At 42.4% G+C, this 24800-nt stretch overlaps 3 protein-coding genes across 4 annotated transcripts in view; 2 read left to right on the top strand and 1 right to left on the bottom strand.

The window, feature by feature from the left end:
* Positions 1-3088, bottom strand: part of stam2 (signal transducing adaptor molecule (SH3 domain and ITAM motif) 2) — a 35357-nt gene extending 32269 nt beyond the window's left edge. For both annotated transcript variants that reach the window (XM_060929731.1, XM_060929732.1), the window contains exon 1: positions 2910-3088. In XM_060929731.1, the coding sequence (XP_060785714.1) occupies positions 2910-2949 (40 nt within the window). In that variant the 5' untranslated portion in view covers positions 2950-3088. The remainder of the gene's footprint in view (positions 1-2909) is intronic.
* A 492-nt stretch (positions 3089-3580) lies between these two features.
* hacd2 (3-hydroxyacyl-CoA dehydratase 2) lies at positions 3581-18382 on the top strand. The gene is made up of 7 exons (XM_060929729.1): positions 3581-3767; positions 11319-11436; positions 11921-11939; positions 13996-14084; positions 15893-16014; positions 16264-16442; positions 16539-18382. The coding sequence occupies exons 1-7, from the start codon at positions 3634-3636 to the stop codon at positions 16619-16621; spliced, it is 744 nt and encodes a 247-aa protein (XP_060785712.1). The 5' UTR covers positions 3581-3633; the 3' UTR covers positions 16622-18382.
* A 4942-nt stretch (positions 18383-23324) lies between these two features.
* The window catches only part of adcy5 (adenylate cyclase 5), a 167585-nt gene continuing 166109 nt past the window's right edge, over positions 23325-24800 (top strand). The window contains exon 1 of the mRNA XM_060929728.1: positions 23325-24532. Coding sequence (XP_060785711.1) covers positions 23549-24532 — 984 coding nt within the window. The 5' untranslated portion in view covers positions 23325-23548. The remainder of the gene's footprint in view (positions 24533-24800) is intronic.

The following is a 24800-nucleotide window of genomic DNA, read 5'->3' as shown; positions in this document are numbered from 1 at the left end:
ATTATCTAACTACCGGTAAATGTTTTCTTTGTTCAGGTACAAAACTGGATTTTTCTCCAGAACCAACGCTTCCACAATGGCCAAGGATATGCTGCTACTTGAGTTGCAGAAAATTATGGAGGAGGGCGCGCAAGATGTACAAGAGCCACCCACCAAAACAGCACGCACAGACCAGACCAGCTGTCTTGACCGTATCTTCAATGAAATTGCAAACGAGCAGGCAGCAGTAGCACTCACCCCAGGCATTGTATGCTGTACTGCGCAATTAGAGACATACCTTGGGGAGCCTCCTTTGGCTCGTGAGGACGATCCACTACAATATTGGAAAGTTAACAAAGTTAAGTTCCCTACTTTGGCCAAAATGGCTTGCAGATACCTCTCAGCACCTTGCAGTAGTGTTGAAAGCGAGCGGCTGTTTAGCTCAGCAGCAGACATTGTGAATGAAAGTAGAAACAGGCTGACACCTGAACATGCAGAGATGATTTTGTTCCTTAAAAAAAATCTGCCTCTTACGTTCTTTAAAAAAAAAAAAAGCATGGGGCATAGTTCAGTGTGAGTTGAAAAGTTATTTCACAGCAATCCCTGATAATTAACATTTGTTTAATTTAAATATGGGCGTGTAATTTACTTTTTGTTTAATTGACACAAGCCCTTTAGACATGTCAGAATGTTCAAAAAAGTGCCTCTTACAGAAAAAGCGCAGGCCTGTGTCAGAGGCTGCAACGTGTGCTGTTAGTCTTTTGTTTAATTAAGATGGCAATAGATACCATTAAAGTGATTCCCTATTTGTTCAAAGCTGGATAAAGTGTTCAGTTGATACTCACTGTTTGGTAAGTGCTAACTATGCACAGAAATTCATAAAGTGAATAAAAAGAATAAAATCTGCCTTTCCATTTATTTTCATTGTATGATGGGGGCGGGGGTAGTATCGGTATCGCTACTGGCAAGTACAGAAATTACTGTACTCGTATCGGTTTTCAAAAAAGTGGTATCGGTGCATCCCTAATTATTTCTTTCTTATCTCAGAGCTACTGGTTGGGCCTTTTCTGAGCAGCTGAGTGTCATTTGCTCATATTTTAACTTACTACATAAACACAGAAATAGTGAGTAAATGAACTGGGGTGAGTTTCCCAAAAGCATCGTAGCACAAAGATCATCGTTGAATGGTAGAGCGAGCATCACAATGAACACTCTCTCTCCTAGTTAAGAGGCTTTTGGGGAAACCCACCCCTGGCTGGTACCAACAAGTGACAGAGCAACAAGCTACTGGACCGGACTGGATGTTCCCAGGTCGAACACACAATACATACCAAGTGCCTGACCAACAGGTTCTTTAAATAATAATAATAATAATAATAATAATAATTAAAGCCGCTAGCGGCCTTGACAGGCCCTCGCATGTGTGGTTCTGCAACCCAGGACATCCCGCCACCCAACAAAACAGTCACATGCCATATATTCATCAAATGTTCAAAGGTGATGTGCATGTTGCAAATGCCATGACTGCTTGACGGATGAGAAATAGACAAAGACTGTAAGTGTGTGTGTGTTTCCGTGGTGTGAAGATGTACATTTATACATGTACAAAACTATACGTGTCTCCTTATCGCTATCTCACGCTGTAATCTTGTCATCTTAGCTTTCCTGTGTCTGCAGTGTGTGTGTGTGTGTGTGTGTGTGTACATGCAGAGTTTTCATATGTCTGCAACAAAATGCACAATGATGGCAGGTCACTATTATTGTGAGTGTGTGTCTGTTGCTAGGACAACTATCATGATTCATGTCATTTTTGTACTGATCTGGGTTCTGAGTGAGGTTCTAGCCATAAGTTCTGAAGAGTTTTGTTTCAATTAGGGGGCGCTATGAAGTCCCTGGCCCATACATCAGTGGCTGAGAAGCGGTTACAATGACTGATGTGTGTATCAAATTTCATGAGTTTTCATGCATGGGAAATGCCTCAAACAAAGCCAAACGCGACAGAAAAAAAATAAATAAATAATAATACTTCGAAAAACAATAGGGTCTTCGCACCAAACGGTGCTCAGGCCCAAATAATCTTACTACTACTACTACTACTACTACTACTAATAATAATAATAATAATAATAATAAACTACCATTAATTATAATAATAATCTACTACTACTACTTCTACTAATAATAATAATAATAATCTACTACTAATAATAAACTACCACTAATAATAATAATCTACTACTTATAATAATAATAATAATAATAATAATAATAATAAACTACTACTACTACTACTACTAATAATAATAATAATCTAATACTAATAATAATCTACCACTAATAATAATAATAAATCTAATACTACTAATAGTAATCTACTACTACTACTGTTATATTATAGATTATTATGTTGTTGTAGTAGTAATAATAATCTACTACTTATAATAATAATAATAATAATAATAATAAATATACTACTAATACGAATACTACTACTAATAATAAACTACTACTACTACTACTAATAATAATAATAATAATACATAAACTACTACTACTACTACTAATAATAATAATAATAATAAAAAACTACTACTACTACTACTACTAATAATAATAATAATAATAATAATAAACTACTACTACTACTAATTTACTAATAATAGGGTTCTGTCTGTAACACGGTACCCCAGTTGGTATGCGGATATGACGTAGGCATGTCATTATGCCAAACCACCAGCTGCGATTTAACCGTAAATAACAGTATTTTATCATATTTAAGTCAGTATAGTTGATCTTACATACATTATTCTGTGCTTTAATTCTGGGTTTCTTCCTCCTGAGAACTCGCTAACTCAAATAGCAAGCCAAGTCAACACTGTATGTGTCACACTGATAAGCTAACAGCACAGATAGCACACAGGCCCACTCACCGACATCCTGCTCGAAAGGATTTTGCCCAAATAACGGCATCTTGGTTCCGTTTTCTATCTCAATCCTTTACTTCCCACGTATTTCAATCGCAACAACTCTACAGATAACAACAAATCCTTCCATCCATCAAACTCCGTGCAGTTTCAACATCCTGCTCTTCCGTAAACTTAACTAGCTGCCCTCATTACTGCCTGAACATAAATCACACTCTTACTGTTAGCAAGTCCAGTTTGTTTGTTTTTTTGGATCCTGGTTTATTTTTATATTTTTTTATTAGACTATGTGACTGACATTCTGTGGAATCTAATTTTCTTTTCTTCAGACAGCACTGATATGAATGTATATATGCAGGTATAAATGATAGACCGCTTAAATGTCCGTTATAACTGTTTTGCTGTGTATACTGCCCCCTGGCGGCTGACCTGGCGATGCTTATAGTAGTTTGTTTATTAAACCTTATAGTTAAAAAGCCAGGTTATCTTTCAGACGTTTCAGTGAAATATGCAGTAAATCACACATAACTCGGCACATTATTATTATTATTATTATTATTATTATTCTCTGTGTTTGCCAAAATATGAATTTACTCAGCATGGTGGTCACTCGGATGCAGATTTTAACGCGTCCAGTAGATGGCGCTCTATTCAAATCCCTAAACTTGTTTAAGGACCCCGATTTAGAGGGACGCCAGCAAAGAGCAGTTAGCTATCTGACAGCTCAGCCATGTCTGCACCTGTCATGGGGAGCACCAAAAAACCCTTGAATGAAGGGGACCATCACAATCACAAGAAGAAGAAGGGAGCTGGCGCTCTGGCCACCGCCTACCTGGTGATCTACAACGTGATCATGACTGCTGGGTATGAACACATGACCACATCTCAGCTAGCAGGCTGGGATCCACTTCCTGATCTGTGCAGCACAGGGAATGCACGGGCTGGAGGGAGTGCGCTTTGGTTTACACGACGCCTTTAAGTTGTAATGAACAAGCTACAGTGAGAGGAATGGGGAGAGTGTGTTATTAGTTCATTCAGTGCTGGCTAGGACTGGTTCCTGTGTTTACACTTGTGTGCTTAAATTGTTATCCAGGCAGAATGATCACTATTTCTATCGTCTCACAAATGCATCTCAGAGTGCTGTTTTATTACATGACAGGGCATGAACTTGAACATTTAATGCTGCTTTATGACTGAGCACTTGGAACAAATATGGCTATAAAACACTGGCAGTGTTACAGAGTGTGTTCTAGCAGTCAGACCAGACTGGTCACATTTGTTCAATACCCAGAGTTTAGACATGAACTCAAAATGCAATTTGGACTTTCTGGACCTGGACGGGTGCTTATACATACAAACAAACAAACAGGCTAGCAGGGCTTTCTTTCTCATCTCATCTCATTATCTCTAGCCGCTTTATCCTGTTCTACAGGGTCGCAGGCAAGCTGGAGCCTATCCCAGCTGACTACGGGCGAAAGGCGGGGTACACCCTGGACAAGTCGCCAGGTCATCACAGGGCTGACACATAGACACAGACAACCATTCACACTCACATTCACACCTACGCTCAATTTAGAGTCACCAGTTAACCTAACCTGCATGTCTTTGGACTGTGGGGGAAACCGGAGCACCCGGAGGAAACCCACGCGGACACGGGGAGAACATGCAAACTCCACACAGAAAGGCCCTCGCCGGCCCCGGGGCTCGAACCCAGACCTTCTTGCTGTGAGGCGACAGCGCTAACCACTACACCACCGTGCCGCCCGGCTTTCTTTCTTTCAAAGATAAAATAAGACATTGATATAAACTTCACTTTCAGCATCTATTTCAATTTACTTGCTGTCAAGAAATGTCTTAAAACATCCATCCGTTATCCGTAACCGCTTATCCTATACAGGCAAGCTGGAGCCTATCCCAGCTGACTATGGGCGAGAGGTGGGGCGGCGTACACCCTGGACAAGTCGTCAGGTCATCGCGGAGCTGACACATAGACACAGACAACCATTCACATTCACACCGACGGTCAACCTAGAGCCACCAGTTAACCTAACCTGCATGTCTTTGGACTGTCGGGGAAACCGGAAGAACCCCACGCAGACACAAGGAGAACATGCAGACTCCGCACAGAAAGGCCATCGTCAGCTGCTGGGCTTGAACCCAGAACCTTCTTGCTGTGACGCGACTGTGCTAACCACTACGCTACCGTTCCGCCCTGTTTTTTGTTATTTTATGGAACCGAGTGCAACAGCTCCACCAGCCGCTGTATCAAAGTACACAGAATGGTATGAAGAAGGGTTGATTTCTTTCTAGCCCAGACTGTAGATTTAACGCATATTGTATCAGTAACAGTTGCATCCTGTGATTTATACAGAAAAAGATATCCTGTGTATTTGGGCTTTAGCCCCAGTCCCTCAAACATCCGCAACATACCGTCAGCAGTGATCCAGGTGAACTACACTTTTGGGTGTAATGTAGACATCGTATCTCTTCCAGATGTTCTAGGAATCTCCTGCATATTGATAGTGGCTCTCTGTGGCCTGGAAATAACATACAATAATCCAGATTTTCTTTTTTTAGAGAGAGAGAGAGAGTTACACAGGATGTGAATCACGTTGTCGTCAGGTGTGATGGTGCTACATCCCTGAAATAGTTTTTACAGGGTGGGATGTCTGGTAATGAGCCTGGTCAAGGTGGATTACTTACTCTGTCATCAGTACACAAAGCAAGAGAATTTCAGTGAGCGAACTAAAGAGCCTAATCAATTCAGTCAGTGAAGCTGAATGAGATTAACGAGACCTTTATTTCTTTGTGTACTTTGTGTTCCTTGCATTCATATTCTCCAGAATAGCTCCTGTGCCTGCTTGCTCCGTGAGGATCCCCAGCTGATGTATTTTGTGGCTATTAAGAGTCTATGAAATGGTTTTCAATCTGACGTTGTGTGTCTGCAGTGCCTCTCGACCCCACCGCACCCTGATGGCTCTAAATCTGTAACAGGCACCCTCCTTCTCCTCCTCCTAAGAGGATAATATACGGTACATCAGACTGGCTCAGCTATCTGTGCTCCTGACCGTCATGGTGGAGCGAGCATAAAGGCTCAGAGAAGCAAATATCTGGAATGCCTTTTTGTGACTGAAAATCAGGGGAACCAGAATGACTTGTGGGTTCATCGTTCTAAACTGGGGAGGGTCCAGCGTGGGCTGGTATGCTTGGTGTTCACTTTTAACGTTCTGGTTAAGTCTAGTTATAGGCTTAGCTACAGGAATGTTAATAAAATGAATACATTAGCTATCTGGTGCACTTTTGTTTATTTAAATTTTGAGGAGTATTTCATGACTTGGGGCGGCACGGTGGTGTAGTGGTTAGCGCTGTCGCCTCACAGCAAGAAGGTCTGGGTTCGAGCCCCGTGGCCGGCGAGGGCCTTTCTGTGTGGAGTTTGCATGTTCTCCCCGTGTCCGCGTGGGTTTCCTCCGGGTGCTCCGGTTTCCCCCACAGTCCAAAGACATGCAGGTTAGGTTAACTGGTGACTCTAAATTGACCGTAGGTGTGAATGTGAGTGTGAATGGTTGTCTGTGTCTATGTGTCAGCCCTGTGATGGCCTGGCGACTTGTCCAGGGTGTACCCCGCCTTTCGCCTGTAGTCAGCTGGGATAGGCTCCAGCTTGCCTGCGACCCTGTAGAACAGGATAAAGCGGCTAGAGATGATGAGATGAGATGAGATTGCATTTGATTTCTTTATCGTTTTACTCGTCGCACAAGCTCTACAATCAGTATTTCAAAAAAAAATTAATGATGAAACAATTATTCAGAGGTGGAGTAATGAAGTACATTTACTTGAGTATTTTTGTTGGAAACTTATGACTTCACTACATTTGAAAGACAAATATTGTACTTTTCACTCCACTACATTTCTGTCAAGGTCCTCGTTACTATGAAGCAGCTTTGAAAGTGGAATTTTTTTTTTTTTTCTTTTCTAAAACGTAATTGGTCTTTTTGTAGGTGACACTGAGAGCCTATCAGTAATCACTAGGGTCACGTCACATCCATAGACTGTATAAAATCAAGTTCAGTGATTTTCTGAAAGGATTAAAGATTCGTTTTGTTTTAAACGTTTGCTTTGTTTGCCGAAAACAAACCACATCACGGCCTACAAAAACTCGCCGTCCAATCTGTGGAAGCATATTGAGGGATGTAAATGTTTTAATCCAAGAGAAAGCTTGCAACGAAGTTGTCTGTGCTTTTAGAGCTAGTGATAACATTGCAATAGCTATGCAGTCTGGTTAGTCAAATGACTTTCTATGGATTTGCCCGCCAAGTTGCCGTCGCCTTGTCCACAGCTGACATTGACGGTTAGTGTGTAAAAACGGAGTTACACTAACATGAATAACATTAACTTATCTGAAGTCCTTTCAGAAATATGTTTTGGTATAATCTTGCCAAATAAACAGAATGTAGAAATCTTTCTTTTCTAGTAACATTAGCTACCCAATATGATTTTGAGTTTGAAAAGAGTTTGCTAGCATGTCAGGTGGAGCTTCAGCACTACAGGTTCTACAAGTTAGTCAGTTAATCCAGTCGGTTGCTTCAGAGGCATTAGGTTTTGTAAGCGTTGTGGCAATAATACAACAATGTCTCATCTCTCATCTCCATTATCTGTAGCCGCTTTATCCTGTTCTACAGGGTCGCAGGCAAGCTGGAGCCTATCCCAGCTGACTACGGGCGAAAGGCGGGGTACACCCTGGACAAGTCGCCAGCTCATTACAGGGCTATACAACAATGTGTTGACAGAAAATGTATTTTTAAAAGCAAGTGCTTAAGTAAAAATTTGACTCTACAACTTGTATCAGAGTAACATTTAACCAGTGGGATCTGTACTTTGACTTAAGTAATGAAGTTGGGTACTTTGTCCACCTCTGCAATAATTGAGCCTGGTTTTCACAAAATATCGTGATTTTGTTAGTGTCTCTGCCTTTAGCATCGGTAAATAATTGCTGCTTGCTCACAATGAACAAATCACAATATTTTGTTCAATAATTGCTTATTGTTCTATTTCCATTCACTGGATATGAGCAGTTGTGCGCTCTGATTGGCTACTCTGTTACTAGACTATCAGCTCATATACCGTGAGTAGAGAAAAACAAAATGGCGGCGCGTGTTGCTGAACCAACCAAGGACGAAATAAAAACTACTCGAAAACAAACCCCCCCCCCCCCCCCCCCCCCCCCCAAAAAAAATACACAAAGCAACAAAATATAAAAGTATTTGATGGAAAAAATATTCATTCTTCTTCTTCTTAGTAGTAGTAGTATTGCATTTTTCACAAATTGCTACGGTCATTTCGCCGGTTTGTTTACATTCTAAGCTGAAATGATTTTGTCGGACGTTTTGTATAAAGTTTTTATTTATCAAATTTGCAAAAAAACCTAAAAATGCTCCGTTTCTCCAAATCCAGTAAATGTGGATGGAATAAAAGTTATTCCACTCAATCTCGTCGTGCGTGATTTACCGTATAGCCAACTCAACGCTACATGCCTCGTCGGCTATCGGCTCATGTACGACTCGATTTCATGGAATAACTGTTAATTATATGTGCACAGCCCTTTATAGTTGAGCAAATCAGGCTATTAAATACAAATGCAAGAAAACAGGGTGAACAAAAAAAAAGAGCATTAAATTCAGTCGGAAACTGTTTTCAGAAAATGATCTTGTTATATCTTTAATCCTCTGTGAATTAGAGATGTGCCTTCTGCCCTTAGTGCTCGAGAACCGGTTTTGAGGACGTTCACTGACGCTGATCTTAGACTATAAGGTAATTGTTCTCGTATGCTATGAGTCGTCGAGGGCATTTCCTTGTTGGATTCCAGAATTTCCACACCATTTATCATAGTGCTGGCCAATGTGATGACGTGATCTCGATATCGTCCTGCATCATTTACAGTTTTCTCAAAGTATTGCTGTCGTCAGCCCCAGTACTTTTACAACACCAATAAACTCGATCATTGCTCACAGTAGCTGATCCACCATTTAAGATCCGTTCAATACATAGTTCTCCTTGTTAAAATAAATAATGGTGCCGAACGAATAAAAAAATGTAACTGAAGCTGTCTAATATCGTGTATTGTTAAAATGTAAAAAGTATATACAGTCATGATATCTTTGTGTCACTGCCTGGTCTTAATATTGGACTTGTTGAAGGTGCTACTTGAGTGGACTGTTGTATGAAAATAAATATTCTTTTAAACAGGTTAGTTTTTAAATAGTCAAAGTGTAGTTTTGAAATGGGTCCTTGTTGCATAGACGAGGACAAACCTAGTTAGAAGTCCACATGAATTCAGTATCGCATCTCATCTCATTATCTGTAGCCGCTTTATCCTGTTCTACAGGGTCGCAGGCGAGATGGAGCCTATCCCAGCTGACTACGGGCGAGAGGCGGGGTACACCCTGGACAAGTCGCCAGGTCATCACAGGGCTGACACATAGACACAGACAACCATTCACACTCACATTCACACCTACGCTCAATTTAGAGTCACCAGTTAACCTAACCTGCATGTCTTTGGACTGTGGGGGAAACCGGAGCACCCGGAGGAAACCCACGCGGACACGGGGAGAACATGCAAACTCCACACAGAAAGGCCCTCGCCGGCCACGGGGCTCGAACCCGGACCTTCTTGCTGTGAGGCGACAGCGCTAACCACTACACCACCGTGCCGCCCTGAATTCAGTATCAAATAATAAAACCGGTGCTAACTGTGACTAATTGTAAATTTAACAGCATTTACAACAGCATATGGTTCTAAAATACAAACACAGCTGGGGCAGCCATGGCCTGAAGGTTAGAGAAGCAACCTTGGGCTCAAAGGGTTGCTGGTTTGATTCCCGGGACCGACAGGAAAAACTTGAGTGCATGAACAGCACTTTCCCCTCCCTGTGTACTTCATGGCTGAAGTGCCCTTGAGCAAGGCACCTAACTGCTTCCCGGGCGCTGTAGCATTGCTGCCCACTAGGGTTATGACTGTGAAAGTGTTTTCAAAATTTCTACTTTCCTGATGTTGCATTTGGTGAACCTTTACTCATATATATTACTTTTTTGAAGTTATTTTTATTGGGTCATGCAAAAACCTCCCACACCCAACATCACCTCACTTTTGATAAATACATGTATATTAAATAAATAAATCATGATTATAAAATAAATTAATTGAAAGATGTGTAAAGTGCTTTTATGTAACAATAAATTGCTTAACAATTAATATTAATTAAATAATAAATAAGTAATAAATTAATTATTAAATTATTAAATTTGTATTAATTAACTATTATTATTATTACAACAATTGTTAAGCAATTTATTTTTATATAAAAGTACTTTACACATCTTTCAATGAATTTATTTTATAATCATGATTTATATAATTTAATATACATGTATTTATCAGAACTGAGGTGATGTTGGGTGCGGGAGGTTTTTGCATGACCCAATAAAAAGAACTTCAAAAAAGTAATATATGAGTAAAAGTTCACCAAATGCAACATCAGGAAAGTAGAAATTTTGAAAACACTTTCACAGTCATAACCATACTGCCCCGGCACGGTGGTGTAGTGGTTAGCGCTGTCGCCTCACAGCAAGAAGGTCCGGGTTCGAGCCCCGTGGCCGGCGAGGGCCTTTCTGTGTGGAGTTTGCATGTTCTCCCCGTGTCTGCGTGGGTTTCCTCCGGGTGCTCCGGTTTCCCCCACAGTCCAAAGACATGCAGGTTAGGTTAACTGGTGACTCTAAATTGACCGTAGGTGTGAATGTGAGTGTGAATGGTTGTCTATGTGTCAGCCCTGTGATGACCTGGCGACTTGTCCAGGGTGTACCCCGCCTTTCGCCCGTAGTCGGCTGGGATAGGCTCCAGCTTGCCTGCGACCCTGTAGAACAGGATAAAGCGGCTACAGATAATGAGATGAGAACCCTACTGCCCACTGGTGTGTGTGTTCACTGCTTCAGATGGGTTAAATGCAGAGAGGAATGTAGCTGTGCTTGAGTGTACATGTGACACTTAAAGGCTTCTTGTCGTTGTTGTCCGTGTTAAACAGGTGCACGTTTGTGAATAAGCTTCAAAATGAAAAAGATGGGGGCGTCGTGGCTCAGGTGGTTAAGGCGCCATACCATGAATGCGGGTGACCCGGGTTCGATTCCGGCCCGAGGTCATTTCCCGATCCCTTCCCGTCTCTCTCTCTCCCGCTCATTTCCTGTCTCTACACTGTCCTATCCAATAAAGGTGCAAAAAGCCCAAAAAAATATCTTTAAAAAAAAAAAAAAATGAAAAAGATGTTTGTGGACTTGGTAGTAATGATAATGATAAACTGCATATTGAATGTCAACTTGGATCTTCATGGCTGTTCTGGAACTTTCTGGGTTCTCTCTTTGTTTCAGGTGGTTGGTCATTGCTGTAGGTCTTGTCCGGGCCTATCTCGCTAGAGGCAGCTACCATGGTCTGTACTACTCAATAGAGAAGCCACTCAAGTTCTTCCAGACTGGAGCTCTCCTCGAGGTCAGTGGTGATCCGTGAGACAAGAGGCAAGCTGTCCTCATGTATAGAAACACTATTGGTTTGGGATCAAACATGCGCTCCTGCCAGTGTGATTAAAATGCTTTGGCACAGGAACACATGCTTAGAAAGTAGTGAGGTATTTATAGAGCAGCACTTTGCTACACTACAGAGCTCTAACACAAACGCCTTTATGGCAGCAGTCTAGTGTGCAAATTAGGTGTGTGTGATGATTTCCATATTCCCTGCATCAGTGCCACAGTCACAGTTCAGCCATGTGACAATAACGAAGGTTTTGTCCTGAGAATACATTTCAGCCGAAGCAAATTTCCATCAGCGACTAACATGGATGTTCAATAACCGTACACAAATATTCATATAATAATTCAGTGTGCAGTTTTTACCTGAACATTGTGGGTGAACGCTAGTTTTATTATTACTAGATATTTAATTGGAGATAAATTTCCCCCTCTTTTTTTATATACAGATATTGCATTGTGCTGTTGGTAAGTACTGTAATGGCTACATATATATCTTTATAAATAAACAAGCATGTCTCAGGTAAAATAGACATGTACAACCCCAAATCAGAAAAAGTTGGGACTGTATTGAAAATGCAAATTAAAAAAAAAAAAAAGAAGAAAGCAGTGATTTTCTTTTTTTTTTTTTCTAAATTTACTTTGATTTATATTTCACTGCAGACAGAACGAGCCCAAGATATATTTCATGTTTTGTCAGGAAAACTTGATTTAATTTGTTAATATAGATCCATTCCTGCAACATGTTCCAAAAAAGATTCTTAAATAATGATGTGATTTGAAACCGCTGATGTCAGCAGGTGATTATAATCATGATTAGGTCCAAAATCGGTACCCAGGAAAGGCCTGGTCTTTGAGGAGCAAAAATGGGCCGAGGATCTCCAGTCTGTCAACAAATGCGTGAGGAAAATTATTGAAATGTTTATAAACCATGTTCCTCAAAGAAAGATAGGAAGGGATCTGGATATTCCACTCTCTCTATAATATCATTAAACGATTCAAGGGATCTGGAGGAATTTTGGTGCATAAAGGGAAAGGGCGCAAGCCTAAGCTGAACACCCGTGATCTAAGATCCCTCAGACGGCACTGCATCAAGAACCGTCGCTCATCTGCAGCTGATATCAACACATGGGCTCAGGATTACTTTGGCAAACCTTTGTCAAGAACTACAATATGGAGTTGCATCCACAAATGCCAGTTAAAACTTTACTGTGCAAAAGGAAGCCTTATGTTCACTGTGTTCAGAAGCGCCGTGAACTTCTCTGGGCTCAGAGGCATCTGGGATGGAGCATCACACAGCGGAAACATGTACTTCAGTCAGCCAAATCAGTATTCTAGATCTTTTTTTGGAAGAAATGGACACGGTGTGCTCCAGACCAAAGACAAAGGAGCATCCAGACTGTTACCAGCACGCCAGGGTCTGTCATGATATGAGGTTGTGTCAGTGCCCTTGGCAAAGGTAACTCTCACTTCTGTGATGGAGCATTAATGCAGAAAATTACATTGAGATTTTGGAGCAACATATTCTGCCTTGGGCGGCACGGTGGTGTAGTGGTTAGCGCTGTCGCCTCACAGCAAGAAGGTCCGGGTTCGAGCCTTGTGGCGGGCGAGGGCCTTTCTGTGCGGAGTTTGCATGTTCTCCTCGTGTCCGCGTGGGTTTCCTCCGGGTGCTCCGGTTTCCCCCACAGTCCAAAGACATGCAGGTTAGGTTAACTGGTGACTCTAAATTGACTGTGGGTGTGAATGGTTGTCTGTGTCTGTGTCAGCCCTGTGATGACCTGGCGACTTGTCCAGGGTGTACCCCACCTTTCGCCCGTAGTCAGCTGGGATAGGCTCCAGCTTGCCTGCGACCCTGTAGGACAGGATAAAGCGGCTACAGATAATGAGATGAGATGAGAGATTCTGCCTTCAAGACGACGTCTTTTCCAGAGATATTTCAACAAGGCAATGCCAAACCACATTCTGCACACGTTACAAAGGCATGACTGTGGAAGGAGAGGGTGTCCGTCCCCTCTGTCCCCAATAGAGAACGTGTGGAGAATTTTGAAACGAAAAATGACACTGACTCTGTACTGTTGCACACCTGAAGACCTGTTTGCAGGAAGAATGGGACAAAATAACACCTGAAATGGTTCATCAGTTGGTGTCTTCAGTCCCTAAACATACTTTAAGTGTTGTGAAAAGGAATGGCAACATTATAAAGTGGTAAATGCTTTTACTGTCCCAACTATTTTTTGGAGCGTGTTGCAAGAATCAAAATTGAAGTGTTTATTGTGGGGGGAAAAAACAACAAAATACAAAAGCACGTTATTGACGTTTTATTGTTTTGAGTGCAATACACGTCAAAGATTATTTACAAATCATGTTTTCAACTTTAATTTCAGTTTCCCATCCCGACTTTTTCTGATTTGAGGTTGTACATGTCATTCAGTGTTTTGAGTTTTGTCTGAGTTACTGTTACACCTGTCGAGCTTTTACATTGTCTCCTTGTGCATGCAAATTCTCCTTTTTTATATGTTTATAGGCATTGTACCTTCCTCTGTGGTCCTGACTGGGTTTCAGGTGATGTCACGCGTGTTCCTCACATGGGCTGTTACACACAGTGTTAGAGAAGTGAGTTTCATGTTCAATATTTTTATATTGTATTTTTAATTTCTGATGTGTAGCGCAATAATGTATGTAACACTTTTTGGATGGACATATGTTTACAGAGCAGAAAATGTATAGAAAATATAAAATGCTGCATAACAGGGGTTGTAAACCTGCAGTCTGGATACCCAGAGGAGTGTCAACCAAAAAACTGCCTAATTTTTCTAAATGGGACCCGATGGTGTTCTTGAGAAAGGGAGGCGTTTTTCATTTACTTCCCCAGATTGTGTTTTTTAAACTTCCTTTGCCCTGTAGGGTCTGATTTAGTGAAGCGATGATATGGCTTGTTAAAGTTGCTTGTTATTAAAGTGTAATATTCTATGCTTCAAGCTCAAAAGGTCACTTGAATTGTTCTTATTTTATAGCCATGAACTAATCATTAATGGTCGAGCATTAAGATGTAACTTTTGTCACCAGTCAGCCATCTTAGTAGCTGATACAGACCTTTTGTAATGAAGGATAAATAAGGTCTTTTTTTTTTTTTTTTAAATCTAACTGGACCTTTTACTAATTTTATTCGAATATTCCTGCATTATTATGATACACCTCCAAGGCTAGAACTATTGGCACTCTTTACGAGAATGAGCAAAAATTGGTGTATAAAATATATAAATCGCACAAACAGTGATTCAGATTTAACATCTCAGTTGAAGAAACTCATCTCATTATCTGTAGCCACTTTATCCTGTTCTACAGGGTCGCAGGCGAGCTGGAGCCTATCCCAGCTGACTACGGGCGAAAGGCGGGGTACACCCTGGACAAGTCGCCAGGTCATCACAGGGCTGACACATAGACACAGACAACCATTCACACTCACATTCACACCTACGGTCAATTTAGAGTCACCAGTTAACCTAACCTGCATGTCTTTGGACTGTGGGGGAAACCGGAGCACCCGGAGGAAACCCACCCAGACATGGGGAGAACATGCAAACTCCACACAGAAAGGCCCTCGCCGGCCACGGGGCTCGAACCCAGACCTTCTTGCTGTGAGGCGACAGCGCTAACCACTACACCACCGTGCCACCCGCTAAAATTAGTATTTCTCCTAAATAGTATTTTTCATTCCAATTTGTTCTTGGGTGTTTTTTTTTTTTTTTTAATTGCTTTGTTTTGATTTTATTTGAATGTCTGTAATATTTAGACCACATCACGTTCCTTATTTCCGAAATGAAATGTGTAACCCTATTGACGTACAGTAATGGAATAAACTAATGAAGTTAGACTTTTCTAATACAACGTTTTTGCACTATTATTATGGTTATTTTAATATCCAGATGTCTTTGAGTTTAGTTAAGACCTTTACTGTCATGGTGCCTGGAACTAAGGTTTAGGTTTTCTTTGCTCATCCAGAGAAAGGGAGCTTTCCTGAAACATTAAAGGACTGTAAGTTGTTGTGTTTTTTTTTTTTTTCTTTAGAGAAACCTGCTTGAAAACAATATGACCAATAACACTTTGTTGTTGTTTTGTAATATGCATTGCGGTTATTGTAACCCCCCCCCCCCCCCCCCCCCCCCCCCCCCCCCGGCCGCTTGTTCTGTTTCCATTTCACTAAAATAATATTTAATGTGTGTCGAACGATTACTGGAAATTGAATGATTTACAGGTTATATACAGCTGTTTGGTGTGCTTACAGATGTGATTCGTCTCTGCCTGAGTTGCTGTTTTTACAGAAATGCATCTAAAGTAGTGAAAATATAGCTGCATGGTTCTTGTTTACCGTCTTAAACCATGTGTAATGCTTACTCCAGCATCCTCTGTTCCATCTTCAGGTCCAGAGTGAGGACAGCGTGCTTCTCTTTGTGGTAGCGTGGACTATTACGGAGATCATCCGCTATTCATTCTACACTTTCAGCCTACTGAACCACCTGCCTTATCTCATTAAATGGGCAAGGTAAAGGCTTTTAACACCCACAGCACTATTGATTATGCATTATGCTTCTTGTGGAGTGCTTTTTATTAACTAAAATATGGCCCCTGAGTCCAAGCTTAAATGTTTAAATTGTAGCATTGATCAACCGAGGTTTTAAACATTCCCAACACCCTGCAGTTTTCTTAACGTTACAGTATCGCATTTATTATTAAAGCTTTAGTCCGTATGAGCATTGAATTCATGGAGTTTAACGTCGCGCCTGTTTTGTAGATACACCTTTTTTATTGTACTCTACCCCATGGGAGTGGCTGGAGAACTTCTGACCATCTATGCTGCTCTGCCTTATGTTCAGAAGACAGGCCTCTATTCGGTCACTTTGCCCAACAAGTATAACTTCTCCTTTGATTATTATACCTTCCTCATTCTCACCATGGTCTCCTACATCCCCTGTAAGTGCATCTTTTTATGTTTCACTTTACTTGCTCCAAGATTTCGACCTTAATCTTCCAGACAGATTGATCTAGAAACATGTTTCCCCTGTCCAGTGTTCCCTCAGCTCTACTTCCACATGTTGCGGCAGAGAAAGAAGGTTCTGGGTCACGTGGAAGAGTACAGCAAAGTGGAATAAACCGCCGCCGCCACCATTCCACACAACGCGGGCTGACCATATGGAGGAAAGGGTGGGGGGGGAGAAGACGACAACGACGACCTTTCCAATCCAAACTTGGCTGATTTAAAATGAGAAAAAGTTGCTTGTCAATATAAAGAGCCCAGCTTTTTTTTTTTTTTCCCCCCCAAGATACCGAAATGACATGCAGATTATTTCTAACAAAGCTAATTAGGGAATGAGATTTTGCAGTTTTGTGATTTTTAAGGATATTGATATGATGTATCGTGGTTTAATAGAAGGCATTTCTAATAATACACAGGTTTGTGTGAAACTGGTTTTACGTTCTAATACAGTTGCCCTGATCTTCGTGAAAGAGGACTGGAATAGATTGTTCTGGCTTTCACCTTTTGAAGTAATGACCGAATTGGGAACATTTCATGTAATTGATCAAAAAGAGTGATGCTTCTCGCCTGTATTGTGCCCTTGTACTTGGAAGTTTTGGTAGTGGTTTTGTTTATGCACAGTCAGGAGGATGAACAGATGACTAAGTTCTAGATGTCTTCATGAGCTGTCGATATATTTAATTTATTATTTCCATGGTGTCACATTCCATTGTTGGTGTTCTGTGACTACTAATTTAGTTGTTGCTGTTCACAGATTTGCTCAGGAGTTTACTCGGTACTGACCCATTGTCCATAACAGGTCCTCCTCCCCCCCCCCCCCCCCATTTCCTTTCAGTGTTAGTTGTTTGTTTTTTATAAGGGTCATGTAAAATGACTTGAACAAAAATCGTGTTGTTTTTCTTAATATTAGAATATGTGGATGATGTGTAACGGAAGTGATTGTACAGGGGTGTTATATGTGGTCCGTGTATATGCTTTTCCATAACTTCTTAAAAAAGGTGACCTCGAGCAAGAAGTTAAATAGCTTTTGAGTCCTGTCAGTGGGCGAGTTTCTAAAGCGTTCGATTGAAAGATGGCAGGCTGGACGAGCACGTGGCAGTGAGAGACTAGCACAATTGGATTAGCCTGCGTTTAGTCATGCATTTCCAATGAGTAAAATCTAATGAAGCGCAGAGCAGGCCAGGAGTCAGGAGTTGCTAAGCGCTTTGTTGTCTGTCCGCTCTCATTACCAACAGCATTGAAGTGCAAGCTCAAGCCTCGAAGAAGGGCTTGCTCATTAGTCTTAATGAACAACTAATGAGCAGACTGGCCTTTCCCCACCATTTGGGTCTGAACTTTACTTTCAAAGGTTATAGCCTAGAAGTGCCATCTCTGGTAGCCAGGGGAACACGCCCTTGTTTTTATTTACCATTAGATGAGGACAGTCATGGCAACTTATCATTGGGTAGATGATAAACTCCTGGTCCGGTACCTTGGCTACTCTCATTAATCTGCTAACTGAGCATTAATCGGTTGGAATTGTTCTGGTCCAGGATACATTATGGTGATTATGGTGTTTGCTTGCTTGCTCGTACGAAGTATTATCTTAAAAGCTCCTGGAACAAATGACGTTAACCTCTCAGTACCCAGACGTTTCGGCATGAGAACCTAGAGTGCAACTTGACTTAAAACTGCATGAAAGGTGAAATCGCTCCATTTCTTAAGTGGTGCTGTGTTGTCATACTACACCATTCAAGGTTAATTCATTGGACGCATGACCTTTAAAGTTGGCAGGAAATGTTGGGCTTTTGATACAAAGGATTTGCATGGGACCAGCAGACTTTGTATGACTAGTAAAAGTTATATATTTACAATAAACTTATAATCTGGGAAACCATTTATGTTTATCGTTCATCTGTATAATTTCTAAATCAAACTGCATTTACTCTTGCATAAGACTTGAGTATTTCATACTCGGTGCAATGTTCTACACAACTTCAGCTTAAGTTTGTGCATTGATAAAGCTTTTGATCCTGAAATAATGATGTTTCTGGATTAAAGGTTCATGGATCATTCACATGATGGCAGTAGAGAGCTTTAACTCTGATCTGGTGTATACCTTACACTCTCCTTTCAGTCCATAGATTACACTCATAAACCATTTCACATTCGCTGAAAATTTCTCTGTCTTAAGAGCTCGGTTCATATGTTTGTACAAGGTAAAAGGAATAACTAAAATCCTTAACCAATGTCAGGCAATTTATCTGCTAAATAAATCCCGCACACACTAAAGGTTTTGCTCTCTGGTATTGGATTGGTTTCTACCAGACCTTTATGTCTTGTCATTTAATCCTTCATGATTAAATTTAGATTTGTTCTAGAAATGCCTCACTGCAGGGAGACTGAAATTCATTCCTTGAGCAGTTTAATCATTGTATGATTGGATTGAAGACCGGAGGATTTAACTTAAAAAAAAAAAAATGAAATTGGAAAATCAATTTGCAACATGAAGAGAAAAGTAGCATTTTTATATTAAAGACGTTTATATGTAAAATTACTGCTTCTCTCTGAGGTGAAGTGCCTCTTGGAAAAAGTATTGCACATCAAAAAACATGTTCTATGATGCATAGACAGGACTTCCAGTGTAATTGGAAAACTTTTTTTTTTTAACCAAAACTCATAATTGCACAGTTCAACAAAGTATTTTCAATTACACAACCACTCGCCCATTAAATACCACACACAATATTACAATTACAGAACTAAGACAAAATGAGACAGACTAAATTAAAATTACACAACACACAAAATGCCACAAACCACATTGCAGTTGCACAACGAATGTACAAAACGTACAATTATATAATAAAATTATATATAATTTGTATAATAAAATCAGTCAAGGCACAAAATGCCACGGATAAAATTTCATGACTAAGGCACAAAATACCACATACTATTACAATTACACAATTAATGCCAAAAAAAAAAGACAGACGAAGTTACAATTACTGCACAAAATGCTACAAACTACAAGAAAATCGCATATTACACAAAATGCCTAAGACAATGCAAATAAAAAAAAAAAGAACAGTGATTTCTGAATTGACTTTGACTTGTATTTCATTGCAGACAAAATGAATCCAAGATATTTCATCTGGTCAACTTCATATTTGTCACATGCACACTTCAAGCACAGTGAAATTCATCCTCTGCATTTAACCCATCTGAAGCAGTGAACACGCGTGCACACACCCAGAGCAGTGGGCAGCCACACCAGAGCACCCGGGGAGCAGTCAGGGGTTAGGTACCTCGCTCAAGGGCACCTCAGCCCAAGGCTGTCCCACATCAACCTAACTGCATGTCTTTGGGGGAAACCGGAGCACCCGGAGGAAACCCACGCAGACACGGGGAGAACATGCAAACTCCACACAGAAAGGCCCTCACCGGCTGCTGGGTTTGAACCCGGAACCTTCTTGCTGTGAGGCGACAGCGCTAACCACTACACCGGTGGTGTTATTTGTTAATATATATCCATTCCTGCATTTCAGACCTGTAACACATTCTACAGAAAGTTGGTACGGGGCAATTTAGGGCCTGAGGTAAAACTATTAAATAACGATGTGATTTGAAACCGCTGATGTCAACAGGTGATTATAATCATGATTAGGTCCAAAATCAGTATCGAGGAAAGGCCTAGTCTTTGAGGAGCAAAAAAAAAAAAATCTCAAGTTTGTTAAATCTATGAGAAAATTATTGAAACTGTTTAAAAACAATGTTCCTCAAAGAAATATACGAATGGATTTGGGTATTTCACCCTCTATGGTGCATAATATTGTTAAACAATTCAAGGAATCTGGAGGAATTTCAGTACTTAAAGGGCAACAGTGCAAATCTAAGCTGAACACCCGTGATCTCGGATCCCTCAGATGGCACTGCATCAAGAACCGTCATTCATCTACAGCTGATATAAACACATGGGCTCAGGATTACTTTGGCAAACCTTTGTCAAGAACTACAATACAGGACTTACATCCACAAATGCCAGTTAAAACGTGATTTTCCAAAAAGGAAGCCTTACGTTCACTGTGTCCAAAAACACTGCTGACTTCTCTGGGCTTGGAGGCATCTGGGTTAGACCATCACACAGTGGAAATGTGTATTATGGTCAGACAAATCAGCATTCCAGGCCTTTTTTTTTTTTGTAAGAAATGGACACTGTGTCCTCTGGACCAAAGACAAAAAGGACCATCCAGACTGTTACCAGCAACAAGTCCAAAAGACAGAGTCAGTTATGGGATGGGGTTGTCTCAGTGCTCTTGGCAAAGGTAACTTACACTTCTGTGATGGCAGCATTAATGCAGAAAAGTACATTGAGATTTTGGAGACTTCAAGACGAAGTCTTTTCCAAGTGATATTTCAACAAGACAATGCAAAAACCACATTCTGCACATATTACAAAGGTATGACTGTGGAAGGAGAGGGTGTCTGTCCTCTCTGTCCCCAATGTGGGGAATTTTCATCCATCCATCCATTATCTGTAGCCGCTTATCCTGTTCTACAGGGTCGCAGGCAAGCTGGAGCCTATCCCAGCTGACTACGGGCGAAAGGCGGGGTACACCCTGGACAAGTCGCCAGGTCATCACAGGGCTGACACATAGACACAGACAACCATTCACACTCACATTCACACCTACGCTCAATTTAGAGTCACCAGTTAACCTAACCTGCATGTCTTTGGACTGTGGGGGAAACCGGAGCACCCAGAGGAAACCCACGCGGACACGGGGAGAACATGCAAACTCCACACAAAAAGGCCCTCACCGGCTGCTGGGCTCGAACCCAGGACCTTCTTGCTGTGAGGCGACAGTGCTAACCACTACACCACCGTGCCGCCCTACCTTAAGACCTGTTTGCCGGAAAAATAAGAGAAAATAAGACCTGAAACACTTCATCGCTTGGTGTCTTCAGTCCCTAAACATCTTTTAAGTGTTGTGAGAAGGAACGGGGGCGGCACGGTGGTGTAGTGGTTAGCGCTGTCGCCTCACAGCAAGAAGGTCTGGGTTCGAGCCCCGTGGCCGGCGAGGGCCTTTCTGTGCGGAGTTTGCATGTTCTCCCCGTGTCCGCGTGGGTTTCCTCCGGGTGCTCCGGTTTCCCCCACAGTCCAAAGACATGCAGGTTAGGTTAACTGGTGGCTCTAAATTGACCGTAGGTGTGAATGTGAGTGTGAATGGTTGTCTGTGTCTGTGTGTCAGCCCTGTGATGACCTGGCGACTTGTCCAGGGTGTACCCCGCCTTTCGCCCGTAGTCAGCTGGGATAGGCTCCAGCTTGCCTGCGACCCTGTAGAACAGGATAAAGCGGCTACAGATAATGAGATGAGATGAGATGAGATTTCAATTTCACCACACTATCCCAACCGTTTCTGATTGGAGCTTGGACAGTTACACAATTATTACACAGCAGTTGTGTTATTTTATGTCTTGGCTCTGAATTCCTGTTGCTGAGAAATGCCACTCATCAGACCGTGTTGAAAAACACATACTAACACACTAAATAGTAGTCTTTATGTGAGCTGTGGTGTCGCATGCTTACTATTTTCACACACTATTTATCCCGACAGGACGGTTTTGAAGCCATACTCCGGGCTCCAGCTGAATTTTTCAGGAACCGCCCACTCCCTTAAATCACCCTGTGTGAATGACACGCGCTCTGGCCAATAGGAAAACCAGAGGGCCAGTTAGTCAATCACGCGCCCAATCTGATTGGCTGAAAGGCAGGTCTTGAAAATCAGACTTGGTTGAATGGCAATACGAAGCGCCCAAAGATGGTGATGCATAATCGATAGTGCGCGCGCGCGTGCGTGTATTCATCTAGACGGGAAATAAAGCCGCACCGCTCGGTCCCTCGGTGAACTCCATCAGCAGCTGCATCTTCAATGCCGGACTCATTGTGCGTCGGTACTGTGTGAGTACTGGTGCTTTTCGGTGCGCTATGAGCAGGGAAGATGGAAGGGGTGTGTGTGTGTGTGAAATGCGTCCAGCTCGAATGATGATTCTGATCTCCAGTGGACAGCTGTGAGGTCACGACGGCGCAAAGGATCTTATAATGTAGGACTGTGTGCAGGCGCGTCAAACCAACACATTTATCCATCCCCCCCCCCTTCTTTTTGAGCAGGATCGTGATGGTTTCGGACATAAGAGGAAATCATCCTCATCCTCATCCTCCTCATCATGTAAACATCTAGTGGGCAAAGCGGCGCGCGCGCAGGTGAAGGACTCTCTCGGGATCTCCAGACCCATGGATCAGTGCGGACTGTACGATGGACTGTTTTTCTGTCCTCTCCGGTCCCAGCTGCTCTCTCTGATCGGACAGGCTGCTCTGTTTGTTCCACATGTCAAATGAAGGCATCTGAGGAACCACGGAAGTATGGTCCCCGGTTTGGCGTAAAAAAAAAAAAAAACAACCAAAAACCAAAACACGCAGCTCGACAGGAAATATTCCCAGCTAATAAGGAAAACTTGGAATACCAGGAGCACACACACACACACACACATATATATATATATATATATATATATATATATATATATATATATATGCAGAGCGAATTCCCAGTGCTGTAGGGTTTATTTCCCATGATGCTTTTGGTTGCGCAGGGACTTGTGCCTAATGAATAGGCTTTATTGCATGGTTAATTATTTTCTGGTCTCTGAAGTAGGCCTATTTGCAATTTTATTTTAAACTTTCTGGAATTCGCTGGATTAATCTAACACGCTTCTATATTATTATTATTATTATTATTATTATTATTATTGACATTCCGGGGGAGCACGTCGTCGCAATTGCTTATGTAAAGCCCCCCCTTATTTATTTATTTATGAATTATTATTATTATTTTTATTATTATTCATCTGGATTTGAAACAACACATGCATGGCTGCTTTTTAAATCCGATTTTAAGCATCCTGAAATGCGGCGTCTTTCATGAACCTCTCTGATCCCGTACCGTTCAGTGTTTTTCTGGAGAAGTGGTGTAGCGGGTGAGAGCTCGAATCTCATATCATGTCCAGGTCGAACAGTGTGAGTCCACCGGGCGTGGGAGCGCCGGTCCTGAGGGGAGGACACGAGCACAGATCGGCCTGGGCAGAAGTCGAGGCCCTTTCGAACGGATGTCCATACTCGGCTAGGTCGAACAGAAAGCTAACGCGCACCAGCAGCCGCTGGAGGAGGGAGGAGGAAGAAGAAGAAGCAGAAGAGGAGGAGGAGGAGGAGGTGGTGGAGGAGAAGAAGATCGCCGAGCGCCAGACGGGACGCACGGCCTCTGTGGTGGCCCGGGTCAGCTTCAGGTCCAAGTCTGCGTGGCAGGAGAGCGGCGGGAGGCATGAGCGCTCATCGCCGCGCCACGAAGAAGTGAGACCCAAATCAGTGGAGCTCGGCTTGGAGGAACGGACGAGGACCAAGTGCAGGGAGGAGGAGGAGGAGGAGGAGGAGGTGGCGCTCGCGCCCGACGTCGCGTTCTCCTTTGGCGCGTGCTGTCGCGGCGCCATGCACGTCTTCAAGTCTAAGAAGTTCCAGTCTGAGAAGCTGGAGAGGCTCTACCAGCGCTACTTCTTCCGCCTGAACCAGAGCTCACTGACCATGCTAATGGCTGTACTGGTGCTCGTGTGCGCCGTCATGCTCGGTTTCCACTGCGCCGCGGGGCCGTACCACCTCTCTTACGTGATCGTGTTTTCAGCGGCCATCGCGCTCGTGTTTGCGCTCATGGTGGCGTGCAACCGCACCGGGTTCCACCAGGACCACATGTGGGTGGTGTGCTACGTGGTGATCGCGGCGGTGCTGCTGGTGCAGGCGGTCGGCGTGGTGCTGGTGCGGCCGCGCAGCGCCTCCGAAGGCGTGTGGTGGACCGTGTTCTTCATCTACGTCGTGTACACGCTGCTGCCGGTGAGGATGCGCGCTGCCGTCATCACGGGACTCACGCTCGCCGCGATTCACGTGCTGGTCTCCTGGAAACTCAACGAGAAGGACGAGAAGTTTTTGTGGAAACAGGTGAGTTTTCTCCCTATGACGTCACCGGATCGAGTGCGCTTGCATCACTGGGTCATGCTTTCTTGAAACATTTGAAACGGTTCTCATCATACCAAGTGATGTACAAAGGTTGTCATTATGTTTTGCATCAACTGTGTTGTTTGGATGTTTTTGTTTTTTTTCCCCCCAAGGACGGGCGGTGTAGTGGTTGGCACTGTCGCCTCATTGCAAGAAGGTCCCGGGTTCGATAGATTTTCTTTCTCTCTATATATATCCATCCATCCATTAT

Source organism: Neoarius graeffei, chromosome 9 (genome assembly GCF_027579695.1).
Source record: "Neoarius graeffei isolate fNeoGra1 chromosome 9, fNeoGra1.pri, whole genome shotgun sequence".
NCBI lineage: Eukaryota > Metazoa > Chordata > Actinopteri > Siluriformes > Ariidae > Neoarius > Neoarius graeffei.
Note: the sequence above shows the minus strand (reverse complement) of the source record. Positions and strands in the feature narration are given on the sequence as shown.

What these genes read in the sequence shown, in the direction of transcription:
- hacd2 (XM_060929729.1), top strand. Translation starts at nt 3,634, where the DNA reads ATGTCTGCACCTGTCATGGGGAGCACCAAAAAACCCTTGAATGAAGGG. An exon ending in AACGTGATCATGACTGCTGG is followed by an intron (nt 3,768 to 11,318) that starts GTATGAACACAT and finishes TCTTTGTTTCAG; the next exon opens with GTGGTTGGTCATTGCTGTAG. An exon ending in CATGGTCTCCTACATCCCCT is followed by an intron (nt 16,443 to 16,538) that starts GTAAGTGCATCT and finishes TCCCCTGTCCAG; the next exon opens with TGTTCCCTCAGCTCTACTTC.